The sequence below is a fragment of the Xyrauchen texanus genome, chromosome 10 (assembly GCF_025860055.1).
Source record: "Xyrauchen texanus isolate HMW12.3.18 chromosome 10, RBS_HiC_50CHRs, whole genome shotgun sequence".
NCBI classification, from domain to species: domain Eukaryota; kingdom Metazoa; phylum Chordata; class Actinopteri; order Cypriniformes; family Catostomidae; genus Xyrauchen; species Xyrauchen texanus.
In genome coordinates this window covers 16,231,064-16,246,946 of record NC_068285.1, presented here as the reverse complement: position 1 = coordinate 16,246,946, position 15,883 = coordinate 16,231,064, and the positions used below count along the sequence as shown (strand labels likewise).

Below are 15,883 nucleotides of genomic sequence, written 5' to 3'. Positions count from 1 at the left end.
AGGGACATACGCAAAGATCCTTTTTGTGGACTTCAGCTCGGCTTTCAACACAATCATCCCAGTTATACTCCGGACTAAGTTAAACCAACTCCCTGTTCCCACCTCTACCTGTCAGTGGATTACTAGCTTTCTGACGGACAGGCAGCAGCTTGTGAGGCAGGGAAAATTCACTTCCACCACCTGTATCATCAGCACTGGTGCCCCCCAGGGATGTGTGCTCTCCCCACTACTCTTCTCCCTCTACACCAGTGACTGCACCACCAAGGATCCCTCTGTCAAGCTCCTGAATTTTTCAGACGACACCACTGTCATCGGCCTCATCCGAGATGACGATGAGTCTGCATTCAGAAAGGAGGTGGAACGGCTGGCTGTCTGGTGCAGTCAAAACAACCTGGAGCTGAACATGCTCAAAACGGTGGATGATTGTGGACTTTAGGAGGAACAACCCAACATTGTCCCCCCTCACCATTCTAAACAGCACTGTGGCAGCAGTGGAGTCATTCAGGTTCCTGGGCACTACCATCTCACAGGACCTGAAGTGGGAGACACACATTGACTCCATTGTGAAAAAGGCCCAGCAGAGGTTGTACTTCCTTCGCCAGTTTAGGGAGTTCAACCTGCCACAGGCGCTGCTGATACAGTTCTACACAGCAGTCATTGAGTCTGTCCTCTGCACTTCAGTAACTGTCTGGTTTGCAGCTCTGAAATCAGACATCAGAAGACTACAGAGGACAGTTTGGACTGCTGAGAGGATTATTGGTTGCCCCCCCCCCTTCAAGAACTATACACTTCCAGAGTGATGAAAAAGGCTGGTAAAATCACTCTGGACCCCACTAACCCTGCCCATTAACTTTTTGAACTGTTGTCTATTGGCCAACGCTTCAGAGCTCTGAGCACCAGAACCGTCAGGCACAGGAACAGATTTTTCCCTCAGACTATCCATCTAATGAACAGTTAAATTGCCCCATTGAGCAATAATTGTGTGCAATACACAGTTAAGTCTATTTTTATTATCCAACATATCCACTTTTGCACTATGTGTGTATGTGGGTATGTATGAAAGTGAGTGTATGTTCGTATATGTATAATTATTTATTTTTATTCTTCTTTTTTTTGGTTTTAATTATCTATGTCTTGCTGCTGTTTTTGTATTGTTGTACACAGGAAGCTCCTGTCACCAAGACAAATTCCTTGTATGTGTAAGCATACTTGGCAATAAAGCTGATTCTGATCCTGTGTGGATTCTGAAGTTCAACAGCCACATTGTTTCATCAAAGGTGGCTACCACACAAGCCCACCAGTCACTGTCTGGACCACCAGTCTGTCTGGACCACTTACACCACTTTGAACTATGATTCTGGCAGAGAGGGCAGCATGAAATAAAGCGGAGCATGCCAGCCTCCTCTGTGTCTGCCGCTGCCGCAAAAGATGTAGTCCAGTGCCGCAGCTACAAATTGCCATGTTATAAGCTAAAATCTTTATTTTCCACCACATTGTTTTTTGCATACTGATGCAGTGTCATTGATATAGCAACCAATTCAGATATATAAGAAAGTGAGCCACGGGACACACGAATCGGATCTGATCAGTCATATCTGATCTCTTCTAAACAGGACAGTCAATGTTAAGCTAATCGGCTCACAAGGTGCATGCTAATTGGTCCTTGACATGTAATCCAGTAGCTAATTAACTTGTGTCTCTAATTGTCAAACATGTAATTTGCTCAATTTTGCAGATAAGCCAGTTTCACTGCAACGTGCTGTGAGTTTTTCTCTGAAACCCACCCCCACCAAAGCTCCAATGGTCTATCTGCTACATGAGAATTGTTTGAATGTCTGTTTGTGCAGCATCATGTCTTAAATGTTCAGTGAAGCATGTCTTGTCCATCCATTTTCTTTACCGCTTAGTCCATTAGGGTCGCAGTGGCATTAGGGAGAGCAGAGAGGCCCAGACATCCCTTTCCCCTTCAAATTCCTCCAGATCAACCCGGGGGTCCCCAGCCGCTCCCAGGCCAACTGGAAGATATAATCTCTCCAGCAGGTCCTGGGCTGACCTTGGGGTCTCGGTCAAGTTTGCAGTGCCTGGAACACATCCAACAGGAGGCACACAGGGGGCATCCTTACCAGATGCCTAAACCACTTCAACTGGCTCTGCTCTGAGTTCCTCCTGGATGGCCGAACTCCTCAACCTGTCACGGAGAGTGAGTCCAGCCACCCTACGAAGAAAACTTATTTCAGCCGCTTGTATCTGTGATCTTATTCTTTTGGTCATTACCTAGATTTCATGACCATAGATGAGGGTAGGGATATAGACAAACCAGTAAATAGAGAGCTTTGCCTTATTGCTCAGCTTCCACTTCACCACTACAGTCCGGTACAGCGACAGCATTACTGCTGCCGCTGTTTCCAGCCTGCAGCCAATCTCATGCTCCCTTCTCCCCTCACTCGTGATTAAGACCCCACAATACTTAGACTCCTCCACCTGGGGTAAATTTTCTCCCCTTACTTGAAGGGGGCATGTCATTCATTTCCATGACAGCACCGTGGACTCAGACTTGGAGGTGCTGATCCTCATACCAAATGCTTCACATCTGACTGCAAACCATTCCAGCGCATACTGGAGGCATCCTTTTCACTTTAAGTTACATTGAGGCGACTCTCTCGTCTCCTGGGTCAAACTATAACTGTGAGGCAGCAAGCCATGGAATTGTGAGTATCCCCACACCTGCCTGGCACCTCTCTCCCTGTGCAAATCCTGAGCAGGAGAGGGACCACACCTTATTGAGGAGTTGGGTTCCAGAGCCAACACTGTGAGTGGAGGTGAGCCCAACTATATGTTGTTGTTATCTCCCAACCTCCCACACCAGCTCAAGATCCTTTCCCTAGAGTGAATTTATGTTCCACGTGCCAAGAGCCAGTTTCTGCCACAAGGGACCTGCCATCACACCCCCCTTCCCTTCCTGCTGTCTAAAAGGCATTGCACCTGACCCCCATGTTGGACCTTGCGGGTGGCGGGCCCACATGGCCCCCCACATTGCCTTTTTGGGCTGAGCCCGGCCGAGTTATATGGGCTGTCCGGCCACCAAGCGCTCGCCTAGGAACACTACCCCACAGGTCCCGGTGACCCTCTTCCAGGAAGAGTAAACGTTCTCTTTTTACCATCTTCCACTGGGGTTGTTGGGATGTTTATTTTTTTGTGTTAGTCTGGATCTTCACTCCAGACTTGTTTGCAATGGGAGATCCTACCAGGAGCATGCTGCTCCTGACGCTAAAGCTCTGAAGATCCCTAGATCACGCAAGCTTTTCTGTCACGACAAGGTCATGATCCAGGAAGGGAGCATGTCTTGTGTTTTGTATAATTGTGCAGCTGCAGCAACATGTGCACATGCTTAACTCAGTATGTCTATGTATTTTCTAACCGTAGCATGTCTCAGTACTTGCTCTGCAGCAGCAGTATAGTAGATCTAGTCCGCCAAAACTAATTACCTATAAATATGTCATACTCACATTAAAATCCTTAATCTTTCCAAAGTGTTGTCATCGCTGAAATGATATTAACAGCATCATTTGAGTGAAAAGTTGAATAGAAAAATGTATATTAATTTAAGGTTATTCATTTATTTAATATTCAAAGTACGTACTTGACAAAACCTGAATGTTATTCAGATTGATTTGAGAATAACCAAAGCTGATTTAGTTATACATAAATAAATACACTTTTAATTTGAATTTAATACCAGCCGCACTTGCAGGGACAGATTATGATTTGCAAGGGCCCCCCTTCAAATGTTTTTGATGGGTTTTCGAGCAGGGGGATCGACCAAATTGGATCACACAACCTTAAAGGCCAGACCCCCGTGCAGTCAAGGGCCCCTGGGCACTGGCCACATTAGCACGGTTGATAATCCAAACCTGCGTATTTGATGTTTTTTATTTCATGTCTCAGCATTTATGTCATTAAGCATTCATATAACATAACAATTTTATACTTTAAATGTGCATATTTACAATACCTTAAAAAACTGTGTCATGCTGAAAATGTATAAGAACCCATCATGACCACCCCACTTCTGTGTTCCGGAGCCACCCAACATGATCACATGGGAAGTCGGCATGCTGTTTCTGAAAGTTCAGTTACCCTAGCATCGGCAACAGTATGCCAACTCACTGACATGCCGATCTCTCATCGAACATATTTGGAACGGCTCAACAATAATTACTTTCCCTTGTGGCACGACTGTTAGTGTGTTGTGTCAGTTGCATGGGAGACCACCGTTCAATCCCCATTCAAATGAGGAAGTAATCACGTTTGTATAAACAATCACAAGCGTGATAAGGAGGTTGCATTTTTATCCCTAACATTGCATTTTGTCTCTACTAATGGTTATGGTTAGATTTGGATTTTGGTTGGAGGGTAGATTAAATTAAATAAACATTTCTCTTCACTGTTTTGCACCCTGTTAAACTGAAAACAATTATTTTTACAACTGGCTTCTGGCGACCTCTCCTGGATATAAATGGATTTCACTTGTTTATATCCTCTAAAACACTTACCACAACAGCCTCTGGAGGCAGTGTTTTCAAATTATACGTTTTCAAAAACGTATACTGATTTCAGCTAAAGAAAAATATTATGTGAGATCAGGCTGAGCCACCACTGTGCTACTGAGGAACTATGTAAAACTGCATTTTGTCGCTAATAATGGTTACTTATTTCTGTTACATTCAGGCACATGGTTTCTCATACCACTGCTACACCGATGACACACAACTCTACTTGTTTTTCCAGTCCAACGACACCACCGTGACTGCTCGAATCTCAGCCTGGATGAAGGAACACTACCTGCAACTCAATCCAGCCAAAACCGAACTCCTGGTCTTTCCAGCCAACCCTGCTGTCGAACACAACATCACCATGCAGCTGGGTCCAACTACAGTAACGCCTTCAAAAACTGTCAGAAATCTAGGGGTAACCATTGATAACAAACTAAGTTTCACGGACCATATCTCAAAGAATGCAAGATCATGTAGATTTACACTCTACAACATCAGGAAGATCTGAACATGCCACACAACTGCTTGTTCAGTCACTTGTCATAACTAGAATGGACTACTGTGATGCTCTCATTGCAGGCCTTCCTGCATGTGCAATTAGACCTCTGCTAATTATCCAGAATGCAACAGCATGTCTGGTCTTTAATGAATCAAAGAGAGCACATGTTACAACACTCCTTGTCTTTTTCCACTGGCTGCCGGTTGATGCACGTATCTAATTCAAGGTGGCATACAGAACAGTCACTGGGTCTGCTCCAACATACCTAAAATCATTTCGGCTTGGGCTACACACCCTCTAGAAGCCTGCGGTCAGCTAAGGAAAGTCGCCTTGTTGTACCAACACAAAGAGGCCACAAAAACTTTCTCGGACTTTTAGTTTCATCATACCGCATTGGTGGAATTACCTTTTCAACTCCATCCGTGAAGCAGACTGTTACAATCCTGGCTCTAGGGATGCAACATAAAGGACACAAAGACAGAAGTCTACCAATCAAAAATAAAGTTTATTTAATTTATAAGGAAAATGGGGACTGTAGAAGCAAAAAAACCCTGCTACTGCAATGCCGGCTGCAAGACGAGAGAGAGAGCAAGAGCATGCATCCTGGATTTAAAGTAGATCCCATCAGGTGACACCAATTAAACGGTTGATTGCAGGTGATCTACCAGGGAAACTGCAATGACATACAAATTAGAACACTCAGACACATAACACTCCCACCGTTAAAACATTGCCATAGAATAACCTATGGCAAAGTCAACAAGTACATGAAATAAGCAAACACAAGGACTTACGACCTTGACAAAGCATCCGCCAAAACATTATCCTTCCCACGAATGTGGCAGACTGTAAGGTCATATCCCTGCAAAAACAGGCTCCATCGCATTAAGCGCTGGTTAGTGTTTCTCATGCTGTGGAGGAACACTAGGGGATTATGATCAGTGTACACAGTAAGTGAAACACTGGATGGAACATACACATCAAAATGTTTCAGAGCAAGAATAAGGGCCAAAGCTTCCTTTTCAATTGTAGAATAGTGCTTCTGATGGATATCAAATTTCTTTGAAAAATAGCACACAGGATGCTCAACTCCCACTGAATCATCTTGAAGAAGAACCGCACCCACACCAAAATCACTAGCATCCACAGCTAGCTTAAAAGGTCTGTTAAAATCAGGGGCAGCAAAATAGGAAAACTGCTCAACAATGCCTTCAGATTGTCAAAAGCCACCTGACATAACTCAGTCCAAACAAAAAGAACCTTGGGACTAAGCAGGTTAGTTAAAGGTGTAGCAACAGTGGCAAAATTTTTGCAAAAACTCCTATAATATCCTGCCATACTCAAGAAATGTTTTAGTTCCCGCCGAGATGATGGTACAGCAAAGTTCACAATGGCCTCCACTTTTGCTCCTATTGGAGACACATGACCATGGCCAACAACTTTGCCCAAATAAGTTACTGTGGCCTGCCCAAACTCACACTTGGAGAGGTTCAGGGTCAAATTTGCAGCCTTTAACCGTTTGAACACATCCCCAAGCTGGGCCAAATGTTGAGACCAGGTAGAACTATAAATAACCAAATCATCCAGGTAAGCCTCACATCCTGCAACTCCTTCCAACACCTTATTCACCAGACGCTGGAAAGTGGCAGGTGCATTTCGCATTCCAAATGCCATAACGTTATAATGGCAGAAGTTATCCGGCGTCACTAAAGCAGAGATCTCACGGGCTCGCTGGCTAAGTGGAACCTGCCAGTAGCCTTTTAAAAGATCTAACTTTGAAACAAAAGATGCAGAACCAACTTGGTCAATACAATCATCTAGCCGTGGAAGAGGATAGGAGTCAGGCTTAGTGATAGCATTTACCTTACGAAAATCGGTACAAAACCGAAACGAACCATCATGCTTCTCAACTAGTAAACATGGTGAACTCCAAGCACTAAAAGTCGGTTCAGCTATGTTATGTTCTAACATATACTCTACCTCTTTGCGCAAAAGCTGGCGTTTAACAGGATTCACCCTGTATGGGTGCTGCTTAATGGGGTTAGCTTGGCCTACATCAATGTCATGCTCTAGCACATTGGTACAAGATGGAACATCAGAAAACAAGGCCAAATTTTGACCAATTAACTGAATAACATCAGAGCACTCAGAAAGATTTAGATACGACAAATGAATGTCTAAATCAGCCAGAATTTTAGAATTTGGCAATCTACTCTTAGCAAACTCAGAGACAGCAACACTTCCTTCTCCTGTCTCAGTAGATGGAGCATTCAGGGCAGCCAAGACCTTGACCTCTGTAGACGCAGTTTGGTTACAGTCAAAGTAAGGCTTAAGTAAATTCACATGGCACATTCGGGTTTTCCTTTTACGATCTGGAGTCTTAACCAAGTAATTACACTCACCAACGTTCCGATCAACAACATACGGACCACTATATTGAGCCTGCAACGCAGAACCCAGTATTGGTAAGAGCACCAGCACTTGGTCTCCTGAACAAAACACACGATGTTTAGCCTTTCGATCATACCAAGTCTTCATCTTCTCCTGAGCTGCTTTCAAATTTTCTTTGGCCAGTTCACAGGCTCTACTAAGCCTACAACGAAAGTTAGACACATAGTCCAAGAGGTTAGTAGGAGTAGAATGTTCAACATCTAACCATTTATCCTTTACCAATTTCAAGGGCCCCCTCACAGTGTGGCCAAACACAAGTTCAGCTGGACTGAAACCAAGGGACTCCTGAACCACCTCTCTAACTGCGAAGAGGAGTAATGGAACGCCATCATCCCAGTCTCTCTCAAACTCTTTGCAGTAAGTCTTCAGCATAGTCTTGAGAGTTTGATGGAATCTCTCAAGTGCACCTTGGGACTCTGGATGATACGCAGATGAAATGTTATGCTGAATAGACAACTGCTTTAACACCTGGGAGAAAAGGCGAGACATAAAATTAGACCCTTGATCAGACTGAACAACTCTTGGTAGTCCAAACACTGTGAAAAACTTAATAAGGGCTTTGGAAATGGCAGATGCTGTAACCTTGCGCAAAGGAACAGCTTCAGGAAACCTTGTGGCGCCACACATAACTGTGAGAAGATATTGATTACCTGACTTGGTATGGGGAAGAGGTCCAACACAATCAATCAACACATGTTCAAATGGCTCTCCAATGGCAGGAATAGGATGTAATGGAGCTGCAGGAACAGACTGGTTAGGTTTGCCTACAACCTGACAAACATGACATGATCTACAATACTGAGCCACATCGGACCTCACCCCAGGCCAGAAAAAATGCCTTAACACACGATCCAAAGTTTTCCTGACCCCCAAGTGGCCAGACAGACGATGATCATGGGCGAGATTCAATATGTCCGATCGATAAATTTCTGGAACCACCACTTGAAACACACTACTCCAGTTATCGTCACATGGTATTTTTGGATCTGTCCACTTTCTCATCAAAACACCATCACCAACAAAATAGCCAGAAGCAGCATTTGATAGTACTTCTTCAGACACTAAATCTTCAAACATGGGTGACAAGGTGGGATCTTGTTTTTGCTCAAGTATTAACTGTTCACGAGATGGCAACATCTTTCCACTCCCTAACAAGTTCATGTCACCTTGGGCCATGAAAGTATCATAAAGTGGCATCACCGATTGACAGCTGGAAGATTTGTCTTCAGCTTGCCTCTTAGCTGACATGGCACGAGTAGTTACACAAACAGGAAAAGTTTCTGGAAATGCCAATTCAAGCTCATCTGGACCATCTGACTTAAGGACAGTAGAGCTTACTTCAGGGACAGCTAGCACTTTCCCACCAGCTAAATCATTCCCTAGAATAAAGGATACACCATTTATGGGAATCTGGGAACAAAGTGCAACAACAACATCCCCAGAGATTAAATCTGATTGGAGATTAATGCTATGTAAAGGCATAGACAGAAATCCTCCACCAAAACCTTTAACAATTACCTCTGAACCTTGAGCTGACTTTTCATTGAAGGGCAAGACATCACGTAAAATCACAGATTGAAAAGCTCCTGTATCTCTCCAGATCTTGATAGCTTGACTATGTTCAGGGTCAGAAGACAGATACACAAAACCGTCCATCAAAAACGATGATGAGCCAGCTAACTCAGCTTCCTTGCATGAAGCATCAGCAACTGAAGATGCCAGAGGAAGGCTTGGCACAGGACTTACAAATGCTACAGTCTTTGCGGATTTCTGTTTCTTACTTAGAACAGGACAATCTGCGATAAGATGGCCTGGTGTCTTACAATAAAAACAAGCCCTTTCTGAAATCAAACCATCATTAGTCATTTTATTGGCAGGTGATGAGGCAAAGGGCACAGACTTTACAAACCGAGACCTATCGTGCTTACTCTGCTCCAGAAACTCAGCTTGTTTGTCACCAAAATGTACCTTATGGGTTAAGACAAACTCATCTGCCAAGATTGCAGCTTGTTCTAAGGTCACTGCCTTCTGCTCATTCAAATAAACAGACACTACATCAGGCAGACAGTTTTTAAATTCCTCAAGCAAAATTAGTTGTCTAAGATGTTCCTTACTTTCCACCTTCTGAGACATAGACCACCGATCAAACAGATTCTCTTTCTGTTTTGCAAACTCAACATAAGTGTCGTGAGCAAATTTGGTACCACTTCAAAACGCTGGCGGTAAGCTTCAGGAACCAGCTCATATGCTTTCAATATAGCTGCTTTAACCTCATCATAATTAGCACTCTTCTCAAGGCTTAGAGCGGAATAAGCTTCCTGAGCTTTACCCACCAAGATACTTTGTAAAAGCAAAGTCCACACAGTCCTAGGCCACTTTGATGTGGTTGCCACCCGTTCAAAATGAGAAAAATATCGGTCAACATCCTTCTCTGAAAAAGGAGGAACTAACTTAATGTGTCTACCAACATCAAATGGAGAAACATCACCTCTTGGAGTTAAAGTAGCAGCTTTTAATTCCAACTCTTTAAGAGACCGTTCATGTTCAAGATGCATTTGTTTCTCTTTTAGTTTCGCATTAACCTCTAGCTGTTTCTCCTGGAAAGCTAGCTCTCTGAGCCTAAGCTAAATTGCAGCTTCAGACAAAGGAGCAGTCACGGATTGTGGGGAAACCTGCTTAACTTTTAAGACACCATTGTCAACCAAAACACTTCTAATGATTTCCTTCACACTATCCTTCAGTCGCTTCTCACTACTTGTGATGGGAATATCATAATGAGAGGACAACTGCAAAAGTTGATCCTTTGTAAAAACCTCAAGTAACTCTTCTGAAGGTTCCTTTAGGAAGTCTTCTAAAGAAGTCATTACTAAACTCAACACTAACTACACTTTAGTAACACTACTTCCTACACAGAAGTTCAGCCGACACAGGCTTAAAAAAAAAAGAAAAAGACAAAAGCAGCAAAAATGCTCTCAAACAAAGCTTTTAAAGCTTTAACTGGAAGTAGAACTAACCCAAGCACAGAAGATTACTCACCCCAAGCAATACTGGCAATACTGGGTATTAGTCTACACTAAGGTCCACAAAGGAACTTCACACAAACACTGCTAACACACTAAAGTATGGATAATGGACCAAATAAACACTACAGTACCTCAAAAAAAAAAAATTGTTTAACTCACCTAACTTAAGTATTCCTCTTTTACTTCCATCAAAAAAGTGAGCATGGTTGCTGAGCTCAAACACAACACAAAACACATGAGATACACCCGGATACCTGCCTAACACTTCTAACTCCTATCTATCTTCTGAGGTGTACCGGGCACGAGGCGACTTTAAAAGCAAAAACTCAGCAACTGTGAACCAATTTATCAATGGTCACAGTTCTGAAATGCTTACCCCCGACAGAGAACAAGTCTCCACCCAGAATAACCTCGAAAACAAAAAAGGAAAAATAACAAAAGAGTGAACCGATGGAAGGATTGAGTAAGCAACCCAGCTGGAACTCTCACCCTTCCTAACCAGGAAAACTCATGCATATATTCAAAAAATACTCAAACAACCATACTCACCAAATGATCTGAATCAAAGGGAATAAACAAAAACAGTCCCTAAAATATCAAAAGAAACAAATGCTTTTTACCAACCAAATTGGACGAGCTCCCATTATGTTACAACCCTGGCTCTAGGGATGCAACATAAAGGACACAAAGACAGAAGTCTACCAATCAAAAATAAAGTTTATTTAATTTATAAGGAAAATGGGGACTGTAGAAGCAAAAAAAACCCTGCTACTGCACTGCCGGCTGCAAGACGAGAGAGAGAGAGCAAGAGCATGCATCGGTTTTCCATAAAGACACCACATGATGAAAGGGGATTAAAGGTAAATATTCACTAGAAGACATTTGAGAACTTTTAATCTGTCACTCCCTGTGCCTCCATCACCCTCTTTCTCTCCATCCCTCCCTCCTTCCCTTCTCTTGTCTGACTCATTCTTTTGCAGTGCCTCTCTCTCTATCTCTCCTTATTTTTCTGTGATTCATCTTGTCTCTTTCCAGGGGTGTTTCTAGCATTCTAAAAGGTGAGGGGCTAGCTTTTGGAGGTTCCCCTCCCTGGGTGCTCGCCGTCAGTCCGGGCTCAGAGGGAAGCATTTGATTGAATGTGTTCAGTATGTATGTGTGAGAAAGGTAGAACGAGACCATCTTTATGTCAGCTCATCTGTCCCTCTTTCAGAGCTTGAAATTAAATCAATATGAAGAGGCATCCCTGAGTAACACAATAGCTCCGAACAGAACAAACATGTACAGAGAGCGACCCAGTGCAAACACTGGTATTCATGCCAAGAGCCATCCAACTGATGCCCTTCCAAACACACCCACACAAAATTACTCACAAAAAGTCCTGTGACAAATAAATGCACACTCAAATGTACATTTGCATTTGGATAGTTGACTTTAAATACTTTTGGTAGTAGACATGTCATTCTGTGATTTGTAATCATAAAACTATTTTAATTGCCTTTATAATTGCCTATGCCATTTTTATTCGAGAGACTAAATGGAATATTTGTATTCCATTATTTTTTTTTTTATTGGTCACACAACCATTTAAATGAACTAGTGAAGGTAAATTTGATTAAAAACTATTTTTAGAAATGGTGACCAGTCACAAGACCTATATACTCTTTCCTTTACACATTCATATAAATACAAAGTAAATGGACATGCTATACATTAAATATTCATTTAACTTAATTCGTTTAGCACACACTTTCTTTCAGAACAATTGACAAATTGAAAAAAATAAAAACAGTAATTTATGTTCAAGGAGCCAACCATATTAGAAGTGGCATAATGTTGAATTTCAATTGTAGAGAAGAATAGTGCTCCGCTAGATTAAAAGTGAAATTGCAGTAAAAAATAAGTTCACACTCCTGAGATGCTCCTACATGGGATTAAACCTGCAACCTGTGTACTTGCCCTGTCATATCATTTATTATTAGGCCACAATAGAATAGAATAGGACAGAAGAATATAAGCCTTTTTATGGTCACACATTATACATACATTTTCTTTTGCACATATACAGTGAAATTCTTTTTTTCACATATCCCAGCTAAACTGCGGGCAGAGTGCAATGACAATGATACATCCTCACCAATAACATTGCTAGAGGAGACCCACAAATCAGAGCGACTTTCAGAAGTTACCAATTAATGTCTATGTGTTTAGTGCTCTACAGCCATAGAATTACCCTCATTGATTAGTGAAGTACAGAAGTTTATAATCATCGAAAACATTACCAGTGGATATGCTGACTGATAGCCTGGCTTACATAACAACTTTAATGAGGAAAGCCAGTGAAGTGTAATTTTATGCCCAGTTACCAAGCTGCAAGTGGGTATTTCTGTTTTAATACTTGGATTAGTTCATTGCAATAACCCTTTACAAGCTGTCTCCAGATTCAGGTATTTTAGAAGTGCCCTTTAAAGGCTGGGGTTGATTCATTAAATAAAGAAATAATACAATTCTGTAAGAGGACTGATAGCTGCATAATTACTTCTAAAGGGTGTGAAGGACTCTTAAAGAGCACACATACCCAGACACTTGTAGTAGACTTTGACAATGCAAGATACATGACCTTGCAAGTATAATCAAATACAATATACTGTATGTATTTATACATCAGCATTTGATATTTGTAAAGGCTTTGTTGCGATGATCAATGTAGTAGGTCTATCTATGAATGTTCCTGTTTCTGGAAATTGCAACAATTCTCTTTGTGTGACCAGTCAAGAATAAAAACAATCGATATCAGGGCATTGGATTTGGATGAAGCCATTATGAGCATCAGTGCAACATAACAACATAGCATAAATGTCTTCATCCTGCCTAAAAAGGGTTTCCTTCAGTCTTAATAAAGGGGTGAACTAGTGCAGGCCCATACGAGGCTTTTGACCCATATTATTAGCATGCATCTTGTCCTCTCTCCTCTCCTCTTCGGTCAGATTAGACTCTATTTATAGCCAAACACACTAAATATGTCATCCACGCTCCCCTACAAAGCACATATCAGGTATCCCACCAGTTTCAGCCTAACAGCTTAAATATATTTGTCTTTTCATTCTAAAATAATTCAATGCCGTTAATTTCTGAGGTGAATTTGTTCTTTCAGGAGGATATATGGGCTTCCCTAATTAGCCAATATATACCACTTTAACTTTCTGCTGACATGTCTCAATAGCTTTTAAGGGAAATATATCTCAGTTTTCTGCACAGGGTATCACTGTTTATGTGGCGTTATAGCTCAATGACAATCAAAGGTCAAACACAGCAGCATTTATTTATTTATCACAGGCTCCACAAGCTATCACTGTTTGTTTTGATACTGCACCCTGGTGAAATGGCTGTCTTACTAGTTTATACAGATCATTCAAAATGCTAAAAAACATTAAAGAGGAACAATTTTAAATCCTCTCTCCAAAGAAGGCAGCCTGCTATATGTTGTGCCAAAACACATGCAATTTGTCATCAGCGGTTGCTGCTCATTGTGTTAAAGCATATCCACCACGTTTGGTGGGAACAGATGAGAGCCACACAAGTTACCGAACACTTTGAGTGCCCGCCGGCACCGTTGACTTTGCAGAATTTGACCTACATATGATGCGCATCCGCCAGCCTCATGACACATCTGAGCATTAGTGTGGTCCATAAAATATTTGTAATATTTTACTTATTTTGAAAAACACCCTCTTCAGTTTACTCCAGTAATTAAAGTAATACATGCACGCATGCAAGGGAGTGTGCGCACACTGGCTCACACACACTGCGTGCACAGACCTGTGAACTGCTGCTATTTTCACACAAACAGCTCCTGCCATGACCTTAGCATGGTGTCAGATATGGCGGGACTTTGAGACAATGCATGCAAAGATATTCTCTCTCCAAATTCTAGACCACATGCGCACTCATCATAAACATCCACTTCATGTCTAAAGATTCCATTCTTTTTTGTGTCAACAGACCTACACCTACTGCATGCATTTGGATGCATATGTGGACATCCGTTCCAGACACTATGTTGTAAATGCACACAGCATGCAAAAGCCGCCACCTCTTTCCCGGCTTCCCGCAAGTAGTATGCCAAATCACTGTCAAAGCCTGGAGGACAAACGGCCTTTAACCAAAAGGTTTCCATAGAAACACACATTTTCCCCGAGAGGGGGGATGTGTGTGAGCATCGTCTATAGCTCCCCTACTCTTGGCTCCTTTCCTTTCAACCTGTAAAATAAAGGAAATCAAATGAAGGGGGTCTTACTGATGGTCCGGGAGCCGATACAGCCCATGATGTCTCAATGAGGGCCGGTTTGTGAACAAGGAAGAGCCACCCTCTCAGCAGACATTCTCTCCTTCTCTTTCTCACTCTTCTTCCTCTTCTCCGCTTCTCTGATTCTCTGTCCTCCTATCTCCGTAAGGCTGCGTGCAAGTGTGTGTGTGCCGCCGTCATCCACCCTCCCTTCCTCCTTGCCTCACTAACCCCCCCCCCCCCCCCCCCACTCCAGATACTCTCATCAGAGAGATATCAGAGTTAGTCAGTCACTAAGTCAGTGTGTCTTTAAAACGGTGCAATTGTGTGTGCGAAATCTGTTTACTGGCCACTTCTGCCATCATGCAAGCCATTGTTATCAAAACTATGGGTAATGGTATCACATAGCTGACCTTGACATTGAAAATATCAATGACAACAATAAGGACCATATAAAGAGAGGCATTCATATTGCATGAGATCATAAGTTAGATGCACTTGTAGTATTTAATGTTCCTGGGTTGAGGTTATTGGTTCGATTCCCAGGGAAATCACTTACTGATTCTATTTAAACCTTGATCGCAATGAAGGTCATTTCGGAAAACAGCATCTGCCGAATGCAAATTTAGGTCATAGGCACATGATTCAAAATAATTTGTACAAGATGGTGAAATCGTAAGATATCTTAGACTTGGTTTGCATGAAGAAGTACAACTTACTTTTAAATCACGGTTAGGGTTGGGGTAAGGGGTTAAGCCGCGTTTTCACTGTCCCTAGTGGCTGTCGTGATGAATTGTCATTTTGCTGGCAATGGATTTTGTTCATTGAAGGAGAAGCTTCAGAAATTTACCTCAGAATGACATCACTGTGTGTGATTTTGTTGAGCAGACGAATGAATTAAATAAAAGTTTAGGCCAAAATCTATTGATATTTATCACTTATGCGCTGATAGTTTTGCATGAATGCATCACTTCCGGTCAGATGGTCGCATACGGTCTAGCTGCACAAGTTGAAATATTTTAACACAGCTAAGGCTCAAATTGGATCCGAAAATTTTGCATCCGGAGACGGTTGC

At 42.3% G+C, this 15,883-nt stretch overlaps 1 protein-coding gene across 3 annotated transcripts in view; it reads right to left on the bottom strand.

Annotated features, from left to right (window-relative positions):
- Window positions 1-14,967, bottom strand: part of LOC127650673 (uncharacterized) — a 50,556-nt gene extending 35,589 nt beyond the window's left edge. For all 3 annotated transcript variants that reach the window (XM_052136257.1, XM_052136256.1, XM_052136258.1), the window contains exon 1: window positions 14,821-14,967. In XM_052136257.1, the coding sequence (XP_051992217.1) occupies window positions 14,821-14,848 (28 nt within the window). In that variant the 5' untranslated portion in view covers window positions 14,849-14,967. The remainder of the gene's footprint in view (window positions 1-14,820) is intronic.
- Between the last annotated feature and the right edge of the window lie 916 nt (window positions 14,968-15,883).